Consider the following 26,764-nt stretch of genomic DNA (forward strand, 5'->3'; position numbering starts at 1 on the left):
TTCCTCTTCCTTCTCTTCCTCATCATTTTGTTCCTCTTCCTCCTTAGTTTCCTCTGCTTCTTCTTCTTTTACTTCCTCATCATCTTCTTTAGTTTCATTCTCCTCCTCCTCTTCTATTTCCTCCTCCTCTTCGGCCTTAACTGTTTCTTCTTCCTCTTTCTCTTCCTTCTCCTCTTTTGCTTCCTCTTCTTCCCCTTCTTTTGTTTCTTCCCCTCCTTCTTCTGCTTCTTCTTCTTTGGTTTCTTCATTTTTGGCCTCATCCTCCACCTCAGCATTTTGACTCTCTGCTACTTCAGGTTCTTCTCCATCTCCATTCAACATTGTGCTGTCACCTTCATTTAATTCTGGTTCTTTTCCTTCATCCTCCTCCGCTTCTGTTTCACCTGCCTGAGGTTCCCCCTCATCCTTCTCCTCATTTTCTGCCCCTTCCTCCACAGAACCATTGGGAAGTGTTTTGGTGTCCTGGGCTTCTTCTGCAATGATGGCTTCCTTATTGTCATCTTTTTTCAGCCTCAGGATTTGCTTCAAATCAAAGGCTTTCATGACCGGAGCATTGGTGGCCACCACAGGGGCTCTGGCAGGTCTGGAAGCCAATTTTTTCCTCACACAGGAGTCACACGGACAATATTCCTCCTCACTGGGTTGTTTGCTAATGCTGTCCTCCAAAGCTGCACTAAGGTCAAAATCTTTATCTACGTTGAATGATAAGTCTGACGTCTCCTCCAGCCTCGTCTGGGTGCCATTCTTGTCCCCAAAGAGGGACTTTTTATGCATAGTTTGCAGTCGCCATCTCCTCTGCTCAGTTTGGAGTTTGGACTCATGTGTGGGTGGCTCCTCTGGAGGTCTCGGCATTCTCCTTCCAGCCCTACTTCTGATCTTCCTCAACTCCTTCTCTATGCTCTTTTGTATCCTTTTACTCACGTCCTCCTTTAGCTCCAGTATCATTTCATCCATCTGCTGGTTGTCTTGCAGGTTCCACCTGACTTTTAACTCATTCATGGCATTGACATAGTGAGCCATGAACTCCTTCTCAATTTTCTTGAGCAGTCTCAAGACCCAAGTTGGGTCTGGATCCATAGAGTTTTGCTGGACAAGGGATTTGGCCACACTGGTGGATGTATCGACTTTGGGCTCAGGGTCATTTGGCAACTCTTCTTGGGGCTGCCCTTCCAACTCATCTTTCAGCTCCGTCCCACCATTAGCATCACCGACATTGGCATCATCAGTGGTCGCTGGCTGATCAGCTTCTTCAGGGTTTTCTTGTGGGACTTCATCATTCACAGCTTCAGCTTCTTCCAGTTCTCCAGTTTCAGCTAATTTATTTTCTTCTTCATTTTCATTTTCTCCCCCTTCCTCCTGACCCTGCTCACAGTTACTGCCCTGATCCTCCTTATTCTCTTCTTCCTTCTGGATTAGAGACTCCTCTCTAGCAGACTCTGCTTTTTCCTCAACTTTTGCCTCTGAGCAGGCTGTGGAAGGGCGGGATGGCTGCTCTTCCTCTTTACTTTTCTCCTCAACCTCAGTCAGTTCTGTGCCAATCTCTGAATTTTCTACTTGCTCAGCTGGTTTGAATTCCATGGTTTTCTGCGCCACCAACACAGCACCAGCTGTGCACTCTTCTCCTGAGCCACTAGAGCCACTGCAAACATCAACCCCAGAGGACGACATGGGAGTGAAGGCATGATCCATGGATTTCGGGGCTTTAGATGCAGACACTGGCTTTGCCTGCTCGCTTGCCTCTTGGCCTGAACTTGGGCTGCTCCTTTCAGCAGTGCACCCAAACCACAGGGCTTGAAAAATATTTAGCAGCTCTGTGTACCTTGACTTATTCAAAAGTTTTGAGTTTTCTGATGGATCCTCTGACTCTTCATCAAGGAGCTGGAGGCTGGCAAGACAAGTAATCAAAATGTTGGCGGAATTACTCAGTTTTCTCCCCATTGTGGGGGACACTTCGGGCAAACTGTTTGATCGGTCAAATTTGGTCTCGTGTTTTGAACTGAGCAAGGCCTTCATGATCTGGACAGATGTCTGGACAGAGGATGGCAGGTCTCTCTTGTTGTTATTTTGGCTGGATGTAACTGACTGCTTGCATTCTGCCTGCTCAGCTTTGGCAGCTTCAGGTGCAACCTCAGAGATTTCTTCCTGGTTCACACATTCTTCAGCCTCTTCATTAATAGCTGTGTCTTCTGCTTTCTCTTCTTCCATGTCAGCCTTTGCTTCATCCTTTGCTTCATCCTTTGCTTCATCCTTTGCTTCATCATTTGCTTCATCCTTTTCAGCCTCCTCCTCCTCATGCTTTTCCTCAGCTTTTTCCTCCTCTGGGGCTTCCTCAGCATTTGTACAGTGTGATACCTCAGTGGTCGACTCTGCACCTTCCTCTTCCCCATCATCTTCCATTTCATATTTCATAAGCAATGTTTCTGAAGGGATTTTCCTGAGCCATTCTTGCACAACTTCTTCTGGAGATGCATTTGGTAGAGCTGATGGCATTAAATCACCCCCTTCCTCCTGAATGCCTGTGTCTTCTACCTCTGCCTCTGCTTTTTTGTTACAAGAATCATCAGTCTCTTTATTATTCTGACCATTTACTTCAGTTGCAGCAGATTTAGAGTAGTAGGAAGTTGCTTTGGAGGAATCCAGAATTTCTTTCTGCCCTTTTCCTGCAGTCAGCATGGATTCGGTGCCGATGCTACTGATGGAGGAGTTCTTCAACATGATTGAACGCATATTTTTTCTCTTTGGCTTCCCTTTTGGTGGAGCAGGGCAGTGCAGACTACACACTGACATAGTCTCCGACACCGATGCCCGGCTGGAGTTTGACACCTTCACATGAAGATTGTTCTTGTTTGTCCGCCTTGATTTTGAAGATAGAGACATGTTTGATTGTGAACACCTATCATCAGTTTCCTGGGATATCTGTGTCGACACGCATTTATCTTTTATTTCTGACTTTGAAGAGACTCTTGAGGAGCTACTTGTAGGATTTCCATTCCTAATCCCATCCTCAGCTGGGTGGTCAACTTTTGAACATACACTCCCACTCATGCTTCCCTGTTTTGAAGAAGAGAGTTCTGAACTAATCTTGGCATGACCCTCTCCAGCTTTTCCATTAGGACTTGAAGAACTTGAGCAGAGGGATGATGGCCTGTTGCTTTCTTCTTTATGGCTTCTCTTCTTTGAGCTTTTTGAGGATTCACTGCAGCCATTGGCAGTACTTTTTGAACTTTTCTCTTCAGCAGGACCTCCAGTTGCCTCTGCTTCACTGGTAGATGAAATGTTTGAGTGAAGAGATCCTGACTTACGAGACGTGGCATCTCCAACAGATTTTTTCTTGGTTTCACACGAGCTTTTGGAAAAAACTGATGCTCTGCTGCCTGATCTCCCATCATCTGCATGTAGGGAATGCTTCTTTTTATTCAGAGTGGACTCAAGTGAAGACACAGATATTTCAGACTGTGCATCCAAATGAACATGGCTGTGTTTGCTCTTTTTGGACCCTCTGGAAGAGCAAGAGACACTGCATGGAACGTTCTCATCACTGCCACTTTTCTTACTGTTCCTGTCACTAGCCCTGGAATGGTGGGTTCCTTGTGTAGAACATCGTTCCCCTTCACTGCTCTCACCCCTGATTGATTGGCTTGGCTTTGTTTTTGCTGACACTGAGCTGGCTTCATTGACTTCACTTTCTTCCTGCTCTGCTTCCACCTCTTCAGCCTCTTTCTTGGGGAAGGACTCACTGGAGAAGGAGGACACCACTGGGTTTTCATCAGAGGGGTCACCCTGCTCACTCTTTTCTTTTGGCATGGTGCCGTTACTGGACTTGCTGTGCACGCTGTTGGCAGGGCTGGAGCACTGGGTGTTGTCTCCCTGATTTGCCTTCTGAAGGCTTGAGGAGGACATGCTCCTGCCCACACTGCTCGTTTCCTCACACCCATTCTTCTTGCTCTGCCTGGACTGCAGGGATGACCTGGACATGACACTCCCAACTCTGCTGCTTTCAATCTCTTCTGCATCACCCTTCAAGCACTTCACAGAGGAAGCTTCGAAACAATTTTCATCCTCATTTTGTGAAATGGTTTTGGTGATCTCATGGTCTTCAGAGGTGTCTTGAGTATCCAGGTTGTTTTCACAGCTTGAATGTGACATCAAGCCCAAGGATGAAGGTCTCTGGCTGTTTCCTGTGCTTGTCCGAGTGTGTTCCTGCTGTTCTTCTCCATTGGAAGCACCTGTAGATAAATCACTTCGGCACATACACTTTTTAACAGATCGATATGCCACTCTGTTCTTTATAGTCTCTGAGTAGGATGAGGACTCTTGCACAATGTGCTCAGAGTACTCCTCACTGGACGTGGTGTAGATGCTATCCACAGACTTCATTTTTTTGTGGACTACTCTCCTCCGGGAAGATGTGCTGGAGCACGACGATCGCGTGTGCCAGGTGCTTTGCACACTGGGCTCTTCCCTCTGGGATGTGTGTATGGGGTTCTTCCAAATGTCATAGTCCCGGTGTTTCTTTCCACAGCTGTGACAGTGGGCCTCGTCACATTCTGATTCCTCAAGTTTGGACATGTAGGAATCGATATCACAGGGATATAAGGAATCATCTGCCTCTGAGCTGGCTTCTGGGTTCATTTTCTGTAGGGGATCTACTCCACTGTCCTCCTCCACCCCTGACTCTTCACAAGGCAGCTGGTTCATCAAGTTGGACTTTTTGATCTGGGTAGACCACTGCAAAGTCTCGTCGTTGAGCAAGCGGAAGCGAACTTTCATCTCCACAGACAAGCTCCCGTCCTTGTTCACGTGGACCCGCTTCTCGATGTCATCGTTGACCAAGGACTGGACCAGGTCCCCAGGTTTTGGGTGAGGGCAGCCATTGGAGAAGGGTGCCCCGTTGTCCGGAGAGGCTGCGAGGCCGTTGGGGTACGACTTTTCTGATGACAAGGAAAATCTCATCGACCTGTTGCTGGATGCTGACCGTGGATGGATAATGCTTTTCTTGGCTTTCAGTCCGAAGTTCACTGGAGTGAAGAAAAGAAAGATGGAGAGAGATAACTCACATAAAGGTGACACAAAATAATATATAAGTCAAACCCTCAAACCAGTGAATACTGATGTTATTCCATTAAAGCCAAGCCTATGCCAATTTACATAATTTGAAAATTTGTCTTTGACTAAGTGATATCCATTAATCATAGAATAGTTAAGGTTGGAAGGGACCTCTGGGGATAATCTAATCCAACTTCCTTGTAAATGTTAAGTTTTGAATTAATAATCTGCAATAAAATCTTCTACACCTTAACTTTATTTTAAAAAACAAATTGAAACACAAACACTTTGTTTTATTAAGTGCATGCCAGGAAGTAAAATTAAGAAAAATAAAAAAAATATATATATACATACAGAGAAATTTAGTCCCAGAGTTTGGGCATTTTATCACATTGCAAATATTCCTTTATTTAACCGTGTAAGTTTTCATTCTTCTTGTTTAACCAGGGAAAAATACATGGAGAAGTGACCCTCTTCCTTATCTGGATATCAAGGGTCACACATTTGTTGTGCATCATCCACTTCTCCACTCATATTCCAAGAAATGTGTGGCCATGTAGACCAGAGCAACACTCAGTCCCTGCAGGGATGTACCACTAAAAATAGCTATAATTCTTATTAAAACATAAAGAACAAATAGAAAGTAATTGTAAGCTAGTGATGATTGCAAAGAGAAATAGTGGGAGTTGTAGAAGAAATCAATGAGAATAAGGGAATTTAGGAATTGCCATTGGAAGAACGTCTTTATGGCCCAGTGCAGTGATCTGCACAGGTTTATTTAGGTTCCTTCATTTCAAGCAGAATACGTTGCTATCAGGCTGTCTTGCAAGACATTAATCTGTGTTGTTTCTAATATATATTTCTCTAAAATTTCCTCGTACATATAACTGGACAATCCTGTCCCTCCATGGGCATGTGGATATGCAGCTGAATGGAGGGCATTTTAGGAAGAAAGTGTTGAACAGGAGCACATCAAAATCACATGAAATAGCTCTTCCTTCACCATCCTTTTGATTGAACTGATGGATTTGCTCTCTTGATAGGCAAAGCTCCAGTTTATTTCCATGTGTCCCTCCAATTTTTTATGTCTCAGACAATGAGCGTAGAATGCCTCTGTCCTTGAGTTTCTACAGCTTGTTGGCAACACACAAATGAATCTTTCCCAGCTCCTGGTTTTGACAATGGAGAGAAACAGATGCACCTCTAGAGCACATTTAATTTCATCCTACAGTAAATCCTTAATACAGGTGATATTAATTGTCCTGTGGAATTGGGAAGTTTCTTTTCCCGGGCTACTGAGTGTGGCTGGTTTAAATACCTGTGACCTTAGATAAGTCATGATGGACTGCCAAAGAAATATAATCCTGAATAATCCATAACATCCTCCTTCCTGAACATAATCTTTCCATAAAAAACACTCTTTGTTGCCAAAAGGGCAGCTGTAGCCTGCAGGAGAAACTGAGTCTCCTGCTGACAGAACCAGGGCAGCCTCTGGTCCTGGTGCAGGAAAATGCAGGAGGGAAGGCATGATAGGACAGACAACGAGGGGATAGAGGATTCGTGGGAAATCTCGAGGGTCCATGGGGACAGGCACAGGAAAGGAGGGAGTTCTGGAAGGAAAAGGAGACCCAGAGATATGAAAGAGGAAGGGAAGTCAGCCAGACATGGGGAGCATGTAAAAGAAAGACTGGGGGGTGTAGGGAGGAAATCCTACAAGGAAACCAGAGAAAAAGAAGGGGAGGATGGAAAGGCCTGGGAGGCAGGGAGAGGGAAGTGCATTTTCCACATGAGATCTGCACATTGGGGCAGCACAATAGGGGCCTGTAATCCCCATGTTGTGGGACACAGGCCCGGGGACGACTGTGCGACATGGCCCCGAGGTTTTCTTACTTTCATTGTTCTCGTTGACATTGTTGCCATTGTTGGAGCAGGGAGGCAGGTTGGGCAGCTTCTCCACTGAGTGTTTCCTCAAATTCTCCATGGATACAGGCTTGAACGGCTCCCGGCCGACACACACCAGCACGTTGGGGCAGTGGAGCAGGGCCTGCATGCTGTCGATCTGCAAAGGGAACAGCAAGTGGAGCACCATGAGCCCAGACCAAAGAGTTTGGCTCTTCCAGGCCTGGAACCAATTGGCAATGAGCTGCCACCTAAATAAAAGAGTATTTGGATAATGGTCTCAGGCATGCAATTCTGTTTTTGGGGTTTTCCTGTGCAGGGCCAGGAGCTGGACTTGATGATCCTTGTAGATCCTTTCCAACTCAGGATATTCTGTGATTCAATGAAAATAAACGTGGTTCTGGAGAGCTTTGGGGTCTACCAGAGCTTACTGGAGAATTCTTCCATTGAAAGAGAAGCTCTGCTATGCTTTGATCAGATTTCCTAAGATGGGGAAGGGGTGGGAGAGATTGCCTAAGGGAGACTATATCTCATTTATTATATATTATATAAGATTTTACATATTCTGGGAAAAATTTAGGTATATTCCACGTGGTAGTGAGGAAGAGGGTGGAAGTGGAGATGTTTCCATTTCCCTTACAGAGAATTATAACATTTAAATTCTTCTAATTCCTGTATGGGGCAGCTTTTATTACCTGAAAAATGCTACATCTCATTTTGTCCCTTAGTTGATCCTTTTCTTGCTCCAGAAGAGGGACAAGAGCTGTGGCTTCCCCTAATATTCTCTCAAATACTGCCTCAGTTATAAGCCCAAGTATTGCCTCAGTGGTGGACAACAAAGGACGTTGTCCCCAGCGTGGGAAGTGCCTGTGAAGGAATCTTTGTTCCTCCACGAGAACTCAGGTTCTCACCCTTCATCCTCACCATGTGACCTGTTCCTGGATTACACACCAAGTCCTTCGTGAGTCACTTCCCATGGAATCCTAGAATAGTTTGGGTTGGAAGGGACTTTTTAAATGCCATCCAGTCCAACCCCTTACAATGAGCAGGGACATCTTCAGCTGGATCAGGTTTCTCAGAGCCCCATCCTACTTTTACCCAAATACAATTGTCTCTCTCAAAGAACGGGAATCAGTCCTGTGGGAAGCACTGGGCAGACAAATGCTGGACTCATCTTCCATCTTGTTTCTGCAGCCTCTCATTTGAAAGACTGAAGCTGAGCTCTCAGCTAAAATACTTGATGTCTTTCAAAAGAAGGAGAAATCTCTCTTGCTGTCTGAGAGGACTTTAAAGTGGCCAACATTTGGCAGCTTTGTGCTGCCAGGGGTCTCCATAATCTGGGATGTCCCTTCCTCCTCAGCCGGCTACATCAGGAGAATGTCTCTAGAGCATACAGAAAACCTCAACAAGAGGTGATCGCTCCATGGGTTACTAAGCCAGCGCCAGTGGTGGGCTCAGCAAGATGCACCCTGACCTCACCTTGTCACTTGATTATCATCCCCTTAATGAGAACCAAGATAAGGAATCTCAGAGGAGCAGCGACGACAGTTTTGCAGTTGTCACATGCGCCTGAAATAACAGCGCATGACGGACAGACCTCGGCCTCTAAATATTGTTACAGCCAAGGAATGAAGTACCAGGGCCCCTTCAGAGCCCAAGCCCTCAGTTTGTGAAATGCCTCTGGAGTTTTCCAAGATGTTTCACCAGGACTATGGGATGCACCAAGGGATTGGTGCTGGATCTGGTGCAAATAAGAGGGTAAATGTGTGGAGAGTGAAAGAACAAGACAGAGATAAATGGAAGCACATTCTACATCCAGCTTATCACTTCTGGTAACATTTTTTACAATAAAACACACGGCATCAACTTTTTAGTGGAAATACAGGAAAATCCCATCGTCTTCCCATTATTTTTTATTTTCTGTTTGTGTTCTAACAACACTTGTGATTTAGGCCCAGCCAGTTTGCTATGAAACCCAAAATAAGAGAGCTTTGCTCACTGAAACTTTCATTAAAACACCACAAAGCAGCAAAACTGCCAAATTCATGTGATGGGTACCATGAAGCTGAAAAATAGCTCGCAAATCTCACTTTGCTTCTGTTCACTCCACTTCTGATCCATCTATTCCTAAAGAAAACATCTTTATCTATTCCTAACAAAAACATCTTTCTAGCTCACTTTTAAAGTTTATAGAAAGCCTAGAATTTAATAAACCAAATATTTTGAGCATGTTTTCGCCACCTGTATATTTCATTTCCTTCTTTACTTTTCTGTTCTTTTTTTTTTCTGTTCATTTTTCTTCTTATTTTTATTCCTTTGATGAAATCTTTCCCCCGATTTTATACAAGTGGAAAAAAAGTGAGGATAAAAAAGAAGGAAGAGAAGAGGAAAAAAAGGGAGAGAAAAAAAAAGAAAAATAGGCATGAAATGTGTTCCATCCCTAATGTAAAAGAATCTGTCTTTAAAACCCCACTAAGTTTAGAAACTGTTCCTGTTTGTAAAGGATTTTTTTTTCAGTGAAAGCTATTTTTTGCCCTCATTTTCTTACATGGTTCTGTGTTTGGGTGTAGATATTTCAATCACACTCATCACTGCTGCGTTGGGCGTGCAGAAAATAGATGGTGCCAATGACAGAGAGTCAGGGATCCATGGAGCTGACCCGTCTGAGTTAGGGAATTCATACATCCTTTTATATGGAATACACTTGTGTTATGTCACTTAAAATAGTCTGTATTTGAAGTACAGGGTATTTCTGACAGCAGCAGCACTTTAGCAGTGTTTGTGTCTATAACGTAAATTTTCTTCCTAATGTCTTGCAAGCTTCATCTCTTTGAATTAATAATTCCAGAGATTCACCTTTGTAATGCTTCATTGTTAAAAACATTTTGGTAGCTGTAGATACAGCTGAATGTTTTCTGAGGGTTAAATACATCCTGTTTCTCACATTGATTTAATGCAACATCCACTGTTTCAGGGCAGTGCAGGGTTGGGATAACAGTTCATTCCATGTGCTCCACATGGAGCCTTCCCACACTTCTGCAGGAATCCCATCCTCTCAACGTGTCACTGCCTGGGCTATCTAGAGAACATCTGTCTTCAGGGCCATCAATATGACATTTTTTACTAGTGCTGAATAATCGCTAAACAGCACATCCCCTCTTCGGTATTTAGCAACTTGCAGCTCACTCGATGTGTCCTGGGTGAGGCCCATGCGGTTCTTCTCGGATTTCCTTCTTTTTAAGGAATGTATAAAAACTATTTATAATCTGAAGGGATCAGATCCTGACCCTGCAGGCATTCCACTGTCCTCTGTTGCTCCTGGAAATGCTGAGTGAAATATTGGCCCCATTTCAAGCAGTGGTAGAGTCTCACCTGGCTTCTCTGGAGCCTGCATCACGTTGCCTAGAGCTGGGAAGTGAGGAAAACTGGGAGCTTTCTTTCCATCAGCATCATCATGGAACAGTTTGGGTTGGAAGGGACATTAAAGCTCGTCCAGTTCCACCCCCTGACAAGGCAGAGACACCTTCCACTAGCCCACGCTGCTCCAAGCCCCATCCAGCCTGGCCTTGGACATTTCCAGGGATCCAGGGGCAGCCACAGCTTCTCTGGGCACCCTGGGCCAGGGTCTCCCCACCCTCACAGGGAACAATTCCTTCCCAATATCCCATCTATCCCTGCCCTCTGGCACTGGGAAGCCATTCCCTGTGTCTTGTCCCTCCAGCCCTTGTCCCAAGTCCCTCTCCAGCTCTCCTGGAGCCCCTTTAGGCACTGGAAGGGGCTCTGAGGTCTCCCTGGATCCTTCTCTTCTCCAGGTGAACACTCCCAGCTCTCCCAGCCTGGCTCCAGAGCAGAGGGGCTCCAGCTTCTTTTTTGCTATTGTGCAAGAGAAGTGATTCTGTTCTTCTTCTTCTTGGACACAACAGCTACCAAAGAGTTTTCATGACTCGTGCAGCTGTATTTTCCACGCAATTTCTGCCAAGGATTTTCATGCTGGGGGAAGAAACTGGACATCAGACAGAAACTTGGAGAGAGATAAGATTACAAGATGTGGCAGTAGGACCATGGTGAAAAGCAGACACAGTAGCTATTCATGTTTCAGAACCATGTGAGCCCCAGAGAAAGAGATGAAATATTAGATGGGACTAAATTCTGAGAAAATAATCTGTTGTTGAATTGCTGTTCAGATTAGGTAAGAGGTGGGAATGATCTTGCAGAGAACAGTGTGAATTCCAACACATGTAGGAAAAGGAAGATTTGATGAGATGACCTCCAGAAGCCTTTTCCAAACTCAGTGATAACGCGGTTCTGTGATTTATCGCAGGAGAGGTGGATGTTATTTCATGGAGACATGAATTGAGGGAAAGTGGGGTAAGCTGAAAGATAAGAAGGTGAACGTTCTTATCTGCTTTAGCTCTCACACATAGTGGAGAAATCTGAATGCCACTGAATGGGGATGTGTTTCATCTGAAGGTTGATCTTCATGATCTTGGAGGTCTTGTTCAACCTTAAAATTTCTATGATGATTCTATAATTTTAAAGCAGTAGTAAGACCTTAGATATTTGGTGCTCTCTTTTAGGGTGGGAGAAGATCAGAAGATGCCTCAGTGAAATGAAGTGGTGGCCACTCATTGCTCAGCACAGATATTTTCCCATATTAAATTTTCCTCTGTTTGCTCTCTTCCAAGCAGTAGCCAAGTGAGGAAATCCTTCTGCCAAACAGATTCCTCACTTCCCTCAGGCTGCCACAGCATGATTCCTGAGCACCCATGACAGGATATTCCAAGAAAACAGTATTACATCCCACCACAGTTTAGCTAAAAAAACCCCAAAGGCAATGGATTGTAAATACTTAAATTCTGGTGATCATCTGAAGAAGTTGTGACGGAGAAGAGAATGCCCTACTCTAACATCTCTCCATTAATTCATCCCACAGGATTGTAACTCATCTACAATCAAGGCTTCTTGCACATTGGTGGAGAGCAGCCAATATTTTTGGGTGACAGGTAATTTCACTCCAGGAAAGCCATCTGCTTCAGGTGGAATATTCCCCCTTGGACATGCCTGACTCTCACTGATGACAGAGTCAATCATCTCAATGCAGTTGTCTAAATCTAGTAGATTCCTAGAACAATTTGAGATGTTCTAGAGTATCCGATATGTGCCTGAGGATGGCTGACAGGATAAAAGATAAATATGAGACTAGAAAGCTCAGCAGGAAACATCAACCTCATTCACAGAGTTAAAAAATGAGGTGTCTTCATTTTCAAGCTGAATCCCAAAACATGGGAACTTCAAGAATATTTTAATCCGTAAGTGAACAGTCTGGAATAAAACGGAAGAGAAATGGTGGCTTATGATAAAGGTGTTTGATGGGTTAGGAAAGAGTTCCTTTGGATCTCTCAGGTCCCATTTAAGCCTTTTTGGAGTTCCCTCAGTGTAACTCAATCACAATTAAGGCTGTGGATGATCAGAGACAAAAATCCACCGAAATTCATGGGATCAGTGTCTAGCAGTTGGCACTTGGTGGGCTGGAATAGACTCCCATTAAAGTTTTATTGCATAATCCCTGAAAATTAAATCAGGTTTCTCAATCTTACTGTAAAATCTGACCCAAGTCCCACTGTAATGGATGGAGAGAAACTTGGTGACCTCCACAGACTCTGGATCAGGATCTAAGAGGATTATGGATGCCGTGAGCGAAGTTCTGGACAAGAGCCCAGGTTGGATGAGGCATGGAGCAGCCTGGTCCAGTGGAAGGTGTCCCTGCCCATGGCAGGGAGTTGGAACAAGATGATCTTTAAGGTCCCTTCCAACCCAAACCATTCTATGATTTATGATTCATTACCCCCCCACCACAGGAACTCCCTGCCCCAGTGGGATATGGCATTTACGGGTTGTTTCAAAAAAGCTCCACTTTATTTCCAATAAAAATGTTTTACAGACATTAAGCTCCACTGGGTAGGTCACCACAAGTGAGGTGTAAAGGAAAACACATCTCTCTTCTGAAATACCCCTTTCTTTTCCAGTCTGGCTGCTATCCATTGAGGATGGATTGTCTCCATGAATTTTGCTGTACAGAACCCACCAACTGCTGTGATCTCAGCAAGGACCTCTAGGTGCTACTGCAACACAATGCATAATAAAATGTCCTCAATACCTTTACAGGAGAAAGTCAAACATAACACCTCTAAAACACGGAAGCAGCTGGTTGTTGTGGAGAACATGCCTCCCTCTGGCTCTTCCCGGAGAAAAAAGAACCACTCTCAGCCTTGCTCAGCTCAGAAGCTGAACACAGATACCAGTTTGGGACGAAGGCAGAGTGAAGGAGACACCCTTGCTCTCCCTCTGCTGGCTGCCAGCCAACCAAAGACATTTGAGAGAAGGACAGAATGGGGAAATAATGCAAGGCATGGTTCAGAGGACAAGTCCATAAGCTAATTCACCTTCCAGAGGAGTTCAGAGATGCATGGGAGAAGCAGAAGAAGCTGGAAACAGACCCACTCAGGCTAACGGGCTGAGTCCATGGCCTGTGCTGTCTCCCTGCCTCCTTTCCTAAAGCTCTTCCATCGGCTCCATTTTGTTTTCCACTCCCATTTACAGCTCCTTGGAGTGTGAACAGCCCTGTTGTTTTGTGGTTGTGCCACATCCAATCTGGAGGCATGTAGACTCTGAACTGATGTATCATGGTTTAACAATGATAAATTTTGCATTTTATTCATGCAAAGAACCCGTTTGCCCCTCCCTTCCCCAAACTTTCCACCAGAGGAATTAGAGAGTGGTTCTTCTGGGGAGTGGTTGGGTAATCTGTGGTCAGAAGGTGAATCATGGGGTGTTGCCACTCCATGCCCACATACAAATTAGCAAAGTAGCGGAAGAAAAGGAGGAGGAAGAAATCAGGAAGTGCATGACTTGTTCTCCCTTTCTCTAACTTCAGCAGGGGTCAAAAGTGTCCTCCCCATCATCAGGAGGAAGACAGAACAAGAGGTAATAGTGAACTTAGACCAAGGAAATACTGCATGGAAATGGATCTAATCCTCTGGAAATGGTAGCATCCAAATTATTACTCCAAAAGAGAGCACACAGCATCCCTTCCATCTCCCAAATCAAAACTCACACGGATTCTTAAACTAAATTAAGTATCAGGCCCCCAAATCCACATAGAATCATGGAATGGTTTGTGTGGGAAGGGGCTTCAAGGATCATCCCATCCCACCCCCTGCCATGGGCAGGGTCACCTTCCACTAGCCCAGGGTGCTCCAAGCCCTGTCCAACCTGGCCTTGGACACTTCCAGGGGCAACCACAGCTTCTCTGGACAACCTGTGCCAGGGCCTCACCATCCTCACAGGGGAGAATTCCTTCCCAATATCTCATCTAACCCAGCCCTCTGGCAGTGGGAAGCCATTCCCCCTTGTCCTGTCACTCCATGCCCTTGTCTAAAGTCTCTCTCCATCTTGCAGGCTCCCGTCAGGTACTGGAAGGCCACAATTAGCTCATCCCCAAACCTTCTTTTACCAAAGAAAGAATCCTAAATCAGGACAGATTCCAGCGTCCAAGGCTCTCGTAAGAGCAAGTGATTTGTTAAACATAAATTACAAGCTGATATCTTTATTTGATGCTTATTTAATGAGAATAGGAGCAAGTCCAATGCTCCAGATGCTGAAATGCAGCAATGTAAGATAATTTGTCATTTCAACACTTCTATAAACATCAGCATCTTCTAGGTTTTTACAGACAGGACCTGTTCATTCTTCAGGTTTGCCCGCAGTGTAAAGATGCGTGAAAAAATGAGAGTTTGGAAGGCCATGAAGCACTCAAAGAGCCAAGTAAAATATGTGAAAAAGGGAGGAAAAATGCAATAATGCCCTGCTCTGCTTTCTCAGTCAAACACAGGCAAAGATCATGTGTAGCTATTGCTCTGCTGGCAGCTTTTTCTGGAGTACTCATGGATGCCCTTTCCCTGTGTGTGACAATTTGCACATATATAAAATACTCATTCTGGGTCTCATCCTGGAAATACTTCGGATGAAGAACTCTTTCATCATTCCAAGAGAAATACTGCAATCAGAAATTCAGTGGCTGTTGAAAATCACTTGGGTAGCAGCAGAAGAGAAACACCCCATGGGAAAAGGGAAAAGGGGAAGGAAGAGGATTGATGGGGAAAATGAAGGCATGGAGAAAGCATGCTTTTGAGAAACAGGTGAAGAGGATAAAAATGGGAAGAAAAGTGATTTCTAGCCTGGTTCAGTTTGGAATTTTTGATTGTGTGAGGGGTGCCACCGGTCCTGCCCCTGTGCAGGATGAGCTAGTTCCTGATGAAGGCTATGGGATGTTTCCCAAGGGCTTCACAAAGTGCTGGATTGATGTGGGGAGATCTCCACAGTGCACGGGTCTTGTATGCAAGTTTTGATGGTCTTTTCTCTCCCCACCTACCCTGTCAGCTCAAAATTAGGTCTGACACTGCTCAAGCTGGGAAACAGCCAGAGAAAGAGCAAACTGCTGTTAAAGGTGCAAATTTCAACTGAGAAGAGAGGATGGCTTTTCTAGAAAAGTTTCGCTGCTGATGTTTTTCACCTTCTGACTGAAATCAGAGTCCCCCACCTGCCCCTTTGGCATCGGCTTCATTAAATCTGGTCCATCCAACACTGAAAATGATGAGTCAGAGTAACATCCACTCCACCCCAAGAGCCTGCCCTGATCCTCTCCTGGGGCAGGATTAGCTTAAAAATTGACGTGCCTCAAAAAATGTAAAGCATTTGGTTCTTGTGCTCAGCCTTGTGGTGGCTGAGTCAGTGGGAAGGATCCAATTTGGGAGTTCAAGCTTCTCCCCATGACCAGAAGTTGTCAAAACTCGCTCCTTTCGTGTGGAGAATATTTACACTGTGGATGAGAAGGTATTCCAGTTGGAAACGGTGGGGGGAAAAGGGAAGGATGGCATAGCTGTGCTCCAGTTATCTGTAGGAGCTGGGATTGAGGATATAAACCCTCCTGGATCAAGCTCACAGATCCATAGGGAATTGATCCATGGTCTTGCCATCTTGGATATCTCTTAGCACAAACACTGTGGGTACAATCTGTGGACTCCAGAAGCTCTGGGCATAAAGAGAGACCCATTCAGCTGAAAAAAATTTGGTTTAATTGAATATTTTTCTTGTTATTGAGTCCAGGTTTCACTCTCGATTTGCAAAGTCCACAATACAAATGGGAAAGGTGGGAAGGTTTCTACTTCCAGACCTTGCTAAGAGTTGCAGCAGAATCCTTTGAATTCCCTGTTCAAGGCCAAAAAGGAAGAAGAAAATTCATGCAAATGCAAAAATACTCTCTTTTCCTCACTTTTACTCGTTAAAACCTCTAAAATCTGAATTTGTAAAACCTAATTTCCATATGAAAAAACCCCACAGACTTTCCTGTGAAAACTCTTTGCAGAAACAGTGATTTCTACTGAAAGTACTTACAGAAAATTCACAGTTTTTCCAGGAGAGGGTGGAATTCTGCTATTTTTTGTACTCTCAGCAAATGAATAAATAGAGAGATCATGGTGACAAATCTTACTCTCCTGAAGTCCACTTTTATTCTGTGCTCCTTTTCTGCACTATAAAGGGAACCATCAACAGGAAAAGCTTCACATTTCTCATGAAATACTTTGTAACACAACTTTTTCTGGTGAACCCTGATTTTTTTCTGGCAGTTTACTTGTTACTGACATAGATTTGGTTTTATTGGCTCAGTATATTTTGCCATAAATAAAATCCTCATACAGGATTTTTATATCAAGTCTAAATGGCTGTTGTGCACTTTTGTGCTCTTTGTTGCATTGAAAAATCTGCATTTTAAAAGTCTGGGTGATTTTTTCTTCTTTAACTGTCTCTAATCTTTCCAGAGTTCTAAGCTTCCATACGTGGGTAACTATAGAAGTAATTTTCCCATAAGTAGTTTCTAAAATTTGTTTAAGATGGAAGAAAACCTAAATGTGAAAAAATTGTACCTTTAAAACATTCAATTCCTTTTCTTTCAAAACCGCTTGCATTTAGAAACAAAAATAGTTTGTTTTGGGGAAAACCCAGAAATGCCAAAAATAGTTGCAAGAGGAGGTACCTATAGCATGGCAGAAAATTTTGGTTGTATAATGAAGTCGATAAGGACAAGATAAATGAGTGGTGGCATTTTCTAAATTGCTATTAGGAAAAATTAGGAAATATTAGTGGTCATAGCACCAGGGCTGCCAGAGCTCCAGGAGGGTTTGAACAACACTCTCAGGCACATTGTGGGATTTTTGTGGTGTCCTGTGCAGGACCAGGAGTTGGACTGCATGATCCTTGGGAGTCCTTTCCAGCTCAGGACATTCCATGATTCCGTGATTATTGCATATACTCAATAACATGATTGGAAACATCTTTGCCCTGGATTAAATTCAAAAGGATTAGAAAGCAATTACACTTTGCTCCATGATTACTGAAGGAACAAAACCTCCTCAGGCTAAAGGAACCATCTGCATTTGGTGTATGTTAGATAAGAAAGTATCAGATTTGCTGCATGTTAGATAAGAAAGTGGCCAAACACAAGGTCCCTTTAACTCTACGTTGTAAGGCACTGGGCCAGATGATCTCAGGGCATCTCAAAGGTTCACAAAACACACCTGGATATGAATCTTCTTGTGGATGAGGTTCATGGAAAGTTTTGCTGAGGTTTACAGATCGCTTGTGTAAATCTCATTGGAGTCATTGTGGTTTTGGCACGAAATCAGAGAATATCGAACCTGAAACCTGTGGTTTGTTTTTAGACCATGAGTCACACACGTAGTGGGTGGAAAAGTGGCACAGCTTGCTTGATAACAACGGTTTGCTCCAGATCAGGGGCTGGAATTGGTTGCAATCCTTCATACCTGAGCACAGAAACTGAGTGTCACAGTGAATACGTCAACGTGCAACCAGAAAATTAATGATCCCACGGAGGCAAATTATCACCTCCCTTCTCTCACTGTTTATATACACCACATTTTGAACCAGCTTATCTGCCCCCACGTATCCCCTTTTCCTCCTGCACTTCCATCAGGGTCTTGATGACACCTGTCATTAAGACAGATGAGCTTGGTAGAGAGCCCAAATGTGAGTGGCCGAGAGGATGCCTGCGGGCAGCCTACAGATGTCCTAGGAATGGCTCTATGGATGTGTAAATCTGAGTCAGGAAATATGTCAGACAAGCCTGTTTCCTGGCCTTGCACCCCCAGGTCGCTGTAAATACAGTCATTATTATCAAGAACTACTTAGTGATAATGGTTAGGCCACCAGTTTGGCTAATAACAGCTAAAAATAAAAGTTCTGCCTTTACTGCTAAATTAAATCAGTTCTGGATCCAGGGCACTGGAAGAGCGTTGCCTCTACCACTCTTCCTAGAGTAGTCTTTAGTGCATTTAAAGCCTGGATCAACTGGCACTCTCCCAAGCAATTCCTGGGCAGATCTGGGAGTTAACACATGCCAGGGAGCTTTTCTAAGAAGTGGCTTGAAGGTGGCCACCCCTGTGGGAATTAGACCCTATTTTGGGTGCTAGAGTGTGTGATTATCCACAGGTGGTTCCATTTGATGCCAGAGTCTGTGCCCTGATACTCTTCTGGCTACTGGAACAGCCGTGTAGGCCCATTCTGCTGCTTTGGGCTGAAGATCTTACCCTACAGGTTGCTGGAGGCTGGGAAGATACACCAGAGAAGGTGTATTTGGGCCATTCTGTCTTTCTCCAAGACTAGGACATGGTCGAAGACAGCTTGATTTGCCCCAGAATGGTTGGTCTTGCCTAAGTGCATCCCATGCCAAATTCCACACAAATACAGGAGAAAACTGAGGGTTCTTACCCTGAGTAGTTTCTAATAATTAATCCTTTACAGTCTCCAGTTCGTGGTGCCTGGGGAAACATTCTTTAACTCATGATTGCTCCGCTGATTAACCTGAACAGCAATTCCCTGATCCCCCATGGAAAATCGGTGGCACACAGTGCTCCTTCTGCAACGTTCTCACTTGGAGAATTTGAGGCAAAATCGAGTCTTTCTGGTCATCCACTAGACCTTTCCACACAACAAAACCGGATCACATTCACTCATCAAATGTAACAACTTACAGTCAGCCTTGAGTGCACCCAAACAGAAAAACATCTCAACCTCGGCCTGACTCCAGCGAACATAAAACTGGCCACATCCCCTGGAAAACTCTTCTGAGGGCTGATAAATCCCATTTGAGCTGCTCTTGGTAATTGCCACCAGTAGCCATAAACTATGTAGACTATTTGCCATCTCACAGTGTGGTTTCAAACGCCATGTGAGGAGGAGCGTTGGATTTTAAGGAAGGGTTTGGTTTGGTTTTTGTTTTAATTTAGGACAGCCAGTAAAAGGAAGGCCTCATGATTCAGAAATCAGGCCATCTGTGCCTGGACACAGTCATGGTGCTGGGTTCCTGTGACTTAACAAAGTCTTAATGACTGTTCAGCTGGTGGGTCCTGGATAATTGCCATTTGTAAGGGAAATCCTCTGTTACTGCCTCATAATCCTGCACGTCATTTCTTACAGCCTGGGAGGATTTCTGCCCTTTCTGTGATCCCTGTCTCTTTGTCCCCAGAGACATCCTTCCCTCTCCAGAGGCAGGCAGTGAGGATCTGAACAGAGGTGCATTCCTGTGGTTTAGACCATGAGGAAGAAAACCCACTATGTGGTATAAAAACTTCCTAGAATGGAGCCAAAAGGTCATTTCGTGGAGAAGACAACCCACAATTGTTCTTTTTCTTGAGGTATCTGCACACCTGGTTCTTTTTTTTAGTGTAGAACTGATGTTCCCAGTAAAAATTAGGAAAACTGTGATTTCCAACAGTCTCATCAGCCAATTGATGTAAAGTCCCGTGTCTTATGTTTGCCAATATCTAAATATCTGTAGTACTTTAGAACCAGTGTAAGAAAACTTGGGCCTGGGTTAATTTATGTGACAAGTCGAAGTTACTCTTCCAATCTTCTATAGGGTCTCACAGGCAAAATGTCCCCCCGTCCTAACTGCTTCACAAGCTAGTCAGATTTAGATGAATTAATTTAGTCCAGGACTGTCTATATTTTAGTGCTCAAAGTTTCATTGGTCAGTTAATTGTGTGTCAATGTTAACTTAAATAACAAATTTCTCTATTTGGGCAGTTAATCCGATTATATCCAGTTAATCACCTGGAAAACACCAATGAGTGGCTTGACCTGAAAAAAAAGCTTTATGATTTATACCTTTTTTCTTGTTGAAAATTTAACTTATTTTCCTTACCTAAAATTGAATTAAATTTTTCTCCAGTCTGATATTCATCAAATTTCTAGGCAAGAAAAATCTTGGTTAATTTGGAAAAATGGGCTATTTTCCCTAACGAAATGAATGTTCCAGCACTTCAGACCTACTTTCTTCAGTGGGACTAGGATTTCCTAGTAGGAAATCTGCTTGATATCTAGGATTAAAAATACTGGTTTCACCTCACTCAAGGCTTCAGGTGTTAGAATGAAAATGGAAATATGTAAATATCAATAGAACCAAACTGGATTTCCTTCCATGGGAATCAGGGCTTTAAAATTCTCAGATTCTATGATTTAACTTTGAGTTACGGTTGAACTAAACTTAGAAGTTTGCTGGAAAAATTTGTGGACTACAAAAGGAAGAAAACACTTTTCTCTCCTTTCTCAAATCAATACTCCATGAAAGGAACACAAAACAAGGTGGTTCCATGTGTGTCTATGTTTATACCCACATAAAGATTTGTAATCTTGAAACACCCTGAATTTACTCAACAAAATGGTAAAAATATTAAAATGGAGAAGATCAAAACAGAGCCACTGGGACAGAGGTGATTAAACTCATTTTAGGATTTAAGTTTACATCTGAAATTACAGTAGTAGAAGAAACAAAAGGAGATTGAAGAACAAACACTCTGAGGTCATGAATGGCTCTTCCATTGATGGAAGATTGACTAACATGTAGGACGGGAGATTTTCCCCCTCTTTTTGTGTTTGGTTTTCAAGAGATCAAGGAAAAACTGGCTGCAAAAGGGAAACTGTGTACCTGCTATTAAATGCTGTGAATTTTGTTTTTCTGAGACAGACTAAGTCAATTCAGCAGTAGTCCAGATGCATTGCTGAGGAACTATTCTGCTAATCTGTCAAAATGTGGAAAAAAGTATCAAAAGTTACTGTTCCACTCAATCTCAGCCCTCTTTCCCAGGAAGATCTCTGTACTAAGTCATGGGGGAAAAAAATAGATAATTGGCGTAAAAGAAGTTTACAAAATTATTTAAAGAGAATCTGAATTATTCTTCAAAGAGAATAACGTGAGAAAAAAGAAAATACTCAAGAAATATGAAACATGGAGATACCTTTGAACCATCATGGAAGACTGGAAGTTTCTTTACATTGGCTTTAAAAGAAAATGTAAATTTAAGTATAAAGACAAGATGTACAGCTAAAATTAAACTCCAGCTCCAGGGGAAGGAAGTTATTTCAGGAAAGCTCACAAATTTGTGCATTGAATTTGCTATTTTCACTCCTCAGTGAAACAGTTACATCTGGTGAAAACTCAGACACAACAGATACCTCTGTGTATCAGAAACAGAGGTCTTGAAGCTGAGATATGACAAGAAAACTTAAAAGAAGAACAGACTTTAGAGAATCCAAGTGAAAAGAAAAGATTGGAAAATCCAAGACAGAGCAAATTTTTTGTGATGCTTTGCACCCAAGCCTAGAGTAACAGGAAGCCCTAATAGGAATGGTTGTTAAATGAACAGTAGGGAACAGCTAAAAAGCTGGAGGTAAATTACTAAAAATTAATAATGGCCAAAAATATCTCTGTAAAAGATTCCCAGGAAAGGTATTAATAATCACATATCTCCTAATTATGTGGCAGCTGATAATGTTGGTGATGTTGGACCCACCGTCACCTACCACTGTGATATTCTGCACAGGAATTAAAGGAGTGAAACTCAAATTATTAAGGTACAGAAAATCAACTCCTTATTGACAAAACAGTAATGAAAATTTTCATATTAAGAAACCCGAACCTGAAGGGATTGTGGAGAGATTAAGTGGCGGTGTTTCATCCACACATTTCTGTGTGGAAATGTTGGAAAAGACCTCCAAGATCATCAAGTTGAAGATATTGTGTTTACAGAGTGCTCATTGAGTGCATATCCCACCTAAAGTACTGGTGTTTATAATGAGTAGAAGGAAAATTGTGGGAAATTCATTTAGGAATTACAAGGGGAACATCAAGACTGCACTAAGAAGTAGAAGGCAAAACTTTTCTTTAGAGAAATCAGTGAAAATTCTCAAAAATTGAAGAAGAGGGAGTTGCTATCAGCTCTCAAGATTATTATGTCCATCTGGACTGAACAGGAGTCAAAGTCTTGAAAACTGGAGAAATCAAAGGCAAAATAAGTTAGTTATCCATAGATTACAAAATATCTAGGTAGCAGGACTGGGTTTGGTTGGAAGCTCTTTCCAGAGTGGTGGGAACAGCAGAAAGCTCTATGATAAGACATGGTGCTTCCACCAGGAAGGATGGCTTAAATTATCCTCTCCCTCTCTCCTTCCTACTGCACCTTCCCCTCCCTGTGCCAGGTAAAAATTATTTTATTGCAAAATATTCCTGCACTTTTTTCCCCTCCTGGATAATGGGTCACTTGAACTTGGGTCATTTCAGTCACTTGGCACAGAAAGTGACACCACAAGTGGTTGTGTTTTTACCACTGAGGAGCTGGCACTCAGCCCTGTAAAGGTGGGAAAGGTGTCAAAGGAGCTGGGAATCTCCATTCAGCTGCAGGGACAGGCAGAAGTCAGGATAACTCTTGAGACCCCTTCAAAAAATGGAAGTAAAGGTTAGTTAGCTAAAAAGAGATGGAGAAGAAGTCAAGAGAATCTCAGGTTTGTCAGGAAATTCCTTTGGGAACAGAAGAATGAAGAGATTGTCATGCCCTGAATTTATTATAAGTGTTCCCCAACAGCAGATTCACCAATTTATCAATACAAAAAGTGTCTCTTGATCCCACTCAATCCTCAATTACTTATGCCTTAATGGGTTATTTTATCATAATGTTGAGAATCCCACGTAATGAGCAGGACCCTGTTCTGCGGGGAGCTGTGCAACCACAAGGTGCTACCTAAGGGCCACCTTATTCTGTCGAATTCCCAGTGGTCAGGTATGGAAAAGTTGAACCTTTGTTGGGACATGCCTCCCAGGAAAAGGTGGGAAACTCCATTACTAAAAGTTTATTTAGGGTTTTATGCCCACGTGCAAAACATTAAACCTCCTATTGACCACAAACAATATTTGGAATGAAGTTCTTGAGTGGCTGAACAAGATTATTCTACATCAAACTTTTGTGTAATTAATGGGGAAGCTTTTATTGTGACAAAATCTGAAGGATTAAGGTAATGTAGGTAAACTTTTGGACCCATGAGCTAAAGGATTTTCATCACAGGGAATGTGATGACTCTGTTTGAACAACTGACCAGCACAGAGATATTTACCTTCTTCCCATCAACAGTGTAGAGCTTCTTCACTGGAAACTGCAGGATCTCCGTGATCTCATCCAGGAGTGTTTTGAGACTGCGGGCATTTCTGCGGTTCAGGATGATGGAGCGCCGAAATCCACTTTCCCCATTCTTAACCAGAGTCATTTTCTTGGGTATTCTGGGGCCATGGTAAGTGAAAGGTGTGGAATAATCTTCCAGCTTGCCCTCCTGAGCCACTCTTCTCGTGGTGCTGGAGGGGCGACTGTTCCGTGGCGGGGCCGGCCTGTGTCCCCCAGAGGTGATGCTGATGGGCTTCACGTACTTCTTGTCAGAGCACAGGTAGCATCCTCCATCCTCCAGCTGGTCCAGCTCACTGATGCAATGTATTCCTCGTGGGGTGGTGATGGTCCGGACCCCGAACGGCAGTGGGACCCGATGGGAGAGGTCGTCCATGAGCGCGTGGAAGCTCTTGAAGCTCCGCTGGTTGATGGCCATCTTGACTCCTGCAAACTGAGGGTCTCCACTCTTGAAGAATGTTATTTTTTTGGCTGGAGGGACCCTGGTGAGGGTGCTGGCCCGAGCCACGGAGGGGAGGGGTGGCTCATAGTTGTAGGAGCTGGTGTTTGACAGGTAGTCAGCAGGCACCTGAGTCATCCCTCTTGTTTAAAGGTAACTGCAAAGAGAAGGAAAAACGGATTGGGGTTTGTTTGAGTCACACAGGATTGGAGCCTGATGCTGGAGCAAGGTTTGTGCTCCTCACATCAGCTCCGTCACGAGTAGATTGTACCAACAAGTCTTAGGAACTCATGGATCAGGCAGATACAGAGAAGCACAGCAGGGAGAGCATCCATAACCCTGCTCATCACAGTCAAACCCTCCTGGTCCTGCAGATTCCAGTGGGAATCCAGACAGCGTCAGTGGCCCCTGAGGCACAAAAAGCATGAGTCAGACACCAAGTGAAACCCACAAGAAGTGTATTGTTGTCCTTTGGAATTTTGTGTCTTCCTTGATTATATTTTTGAGGTTTTCTCTGAAATTATCAGAGACAGTGATTATTTCAGCTTTATTTTTACAAGCACAGCACTGAGATTCTCATGTAACCCTTTAACCCTGTGGACTGGAATGTGACAAAAACCAAAACAAAACTGAATTTCTTCATGTTGTGATTACACTTTGTAGCACACAATCAGTCCTGAGCTCACTGAGGGGCAGAGCAATCTGGTTTTAGAAGAGGCCATGCCAAAATGTGCTGAGTTCTGGATGAAAAATTTCTGGCAATTATGGAAACAAGTAACAAATATTACAAGACATCAAAAATAACTACAAAATTTGGTTCTGCTAAACTGTGGGAAAATTTGAAATTGGTTGGAGATGATCTGCCCAATTTTTGTTGGGGCAGTTGGTGTCCTTCATAAATAAACTGATTTTGGTGTTTCAGTCTGGTGGTTGCATCCCACTTTTTGAACACAAGTGTTTTTAATGTCTTTTTCCTGATGAAGACGAGACTCTTTGTTACTTTCCCTTATCAAATCCATTGTCATGGAAGCCAATTGCTAAAAAATTCAGACCTCATATGGAATGAAACTATTATGCCAAAAAAAGAAGACACTTTGATTTTGACATGAAAAAAAAAAAAAAAGAATTAACACTATTTTTACAACTGCTAAAATATTGGCTGTAATGAGCACAACACATTTATTTCATGAATATGAACAGTGATTCCCCAGTTTACTCTGAGTTAATTACTCAGACTTAAATGGAGACTCTAAAAATGGCACTTAGAAATGTCATCTTCTGGTCATTTATCTGCTGACAGATAGGAAACCATTTGAATTGTTAGTAAGGGATCAGTAGAATTATAACTTGCTGAAGGGGGTTCTGGCCACAGACATCTATATCCAATTTATTTTCCAAATTCTATTCTTAATTGGCATCAGTTTTCTATTGTAACTTCCAAAATATCTCTTACAAGAAAGGAAACTTTTTAATGCTTACAAATGAATTAGAAAACAGTAAATGTATTTATAATTACATGGTTCCTCCAGTTTGCTCCTGGTTACCCCTCTTGCAGCAGCTGAATGACGTTCTAGTATGAATAATTGTGATAATCACAATTCATTCTTTGGAGGATCGGTTTGGTGCCCACTGTCACTAATGGGAATTTCGTCACTGTTGGAGCATTCAAAAAGCTGTAAATGCTGAATTTCTCTACATTTTAGAACAAAACCATTATACTCCTACCACGGTACCCTCAAGTGAAATATTTGTGCACGTTGTACTACAGCAAATGCAGCAATAAATGGAAGTTTAAGCTCAGCTAGGTGAGAATAGAAATTAGGCATCATTTGAAAGACTATTATTGTGACAAATCCCTGCTTTTATTTATATCCATGTACACCCAAAAGATTTCAGTATGATTTATTCTTTCCACGTCCACATTTCACCAAGCAATTATTCACTTATTTATTTCCCAGTGAAAGGTCAATTCATCACTCCAACTCATCATTTCCAGGGAAAAAATATCTCATTTCTCTATTTTCCAGCGGCTTCCAGAAAGGTGGGTTTCACTTTTTCTCCACAAGCCCCACACTGGAGCTTTCAGCCAGCGACAGCATCATTTCCAAACAAACCCATTATCCAAATTGTAGTCACTGGACAAATGGTGATCCACAATATGCTGACTGCATTCCCAGAAATCTAAACTGCTTCCCAAGGATTTATTCTACATTTTTCAAGCTGTTAAATCATATTGTAAGAAGTACAGAAAAAACTAAATACAAGGCAAACCATAACACACTTTCCCAATACTACTTTTCTTGGGGAATAATTTCACAGATGACTGATTTAAAAGAATATTTTTCCTTGAGTTTTGGGTGATAGAGCTGATTACCCACCCCAGCCTAGAGGGTCTGTCAGATCTGCTCTTACAAAGCCGTATATCCACAAAAAAAAAAAAAGGAAATATAAACAGTTGCCATACAGAGAAGTTTAATATTATCGATTTGAAGGGTCAGAATTGGAAGGGAATTCTACTGCTAATCTGCAAAGGAAAATGCTCATCTTGCCCAAATACATCTTTTTAGAGAAATAAGAGAAGTCTCAATGCATATTTTTGTACTTACATTGAAATACTTCATCCCTCTTGCTCAAGATGACTTTTTCTTACAAAATATCCAAGGGATTAAAAATAAAACCAACCAAATAATAATAATTTAAAAAAGCAACACATCCAACCAGCCACCTACAGGATCAAATACACTGCACAAGGCAGGGAAAAATGTTAACAGGTTACTTGCTGTCAATCAAACTGGCC

The 26,764-nt window shown here is 42.9% G+C and overlaps 1 protein-coding gene across 1 annotated transcript; it reads right to left on the reverse strand.

Annotated features, from left to right (window-relative positions):
• On the reverse strand, window positions 1-26,762 carry RP1L1 (RP1 like 1; the record flags this gene model as incomplete). The annotated part of the gene is made up of 4 exons (XM_042032959.1): window positions 26,574-26,762; window positions 23,467-24,124; window positions 6,937-7,105; window positions 1-5,018 (listed from the first exon to the last, which is right to left on the reverse strand). Coding segments are annotated over exons 2-4 (5,826 nt in total), but the record flags the coding sequence as incomplete, so codon positions are not given.
• Window positions 26,763-26,764: the final 2 nt, after the last annotated feature.

Source organism: Corvus kubaryi, unplaced genomic scaffold (assembly GCF_017639235.1).
Source record: "Corvus kubaryi isolate FWS band 111438036 unplaced genomic scaffold, C.kubaryi_AGA036_p1.0 37354, whole genome shotgun sequence".
In the NCBI taxonomy this organism is placed as follows: domain Eukaryota; kingdom Metazoa; phylum Chordata; class Aves; order Passeriformes; family Corvidae; genus Corvus; species Corvus kubaryi.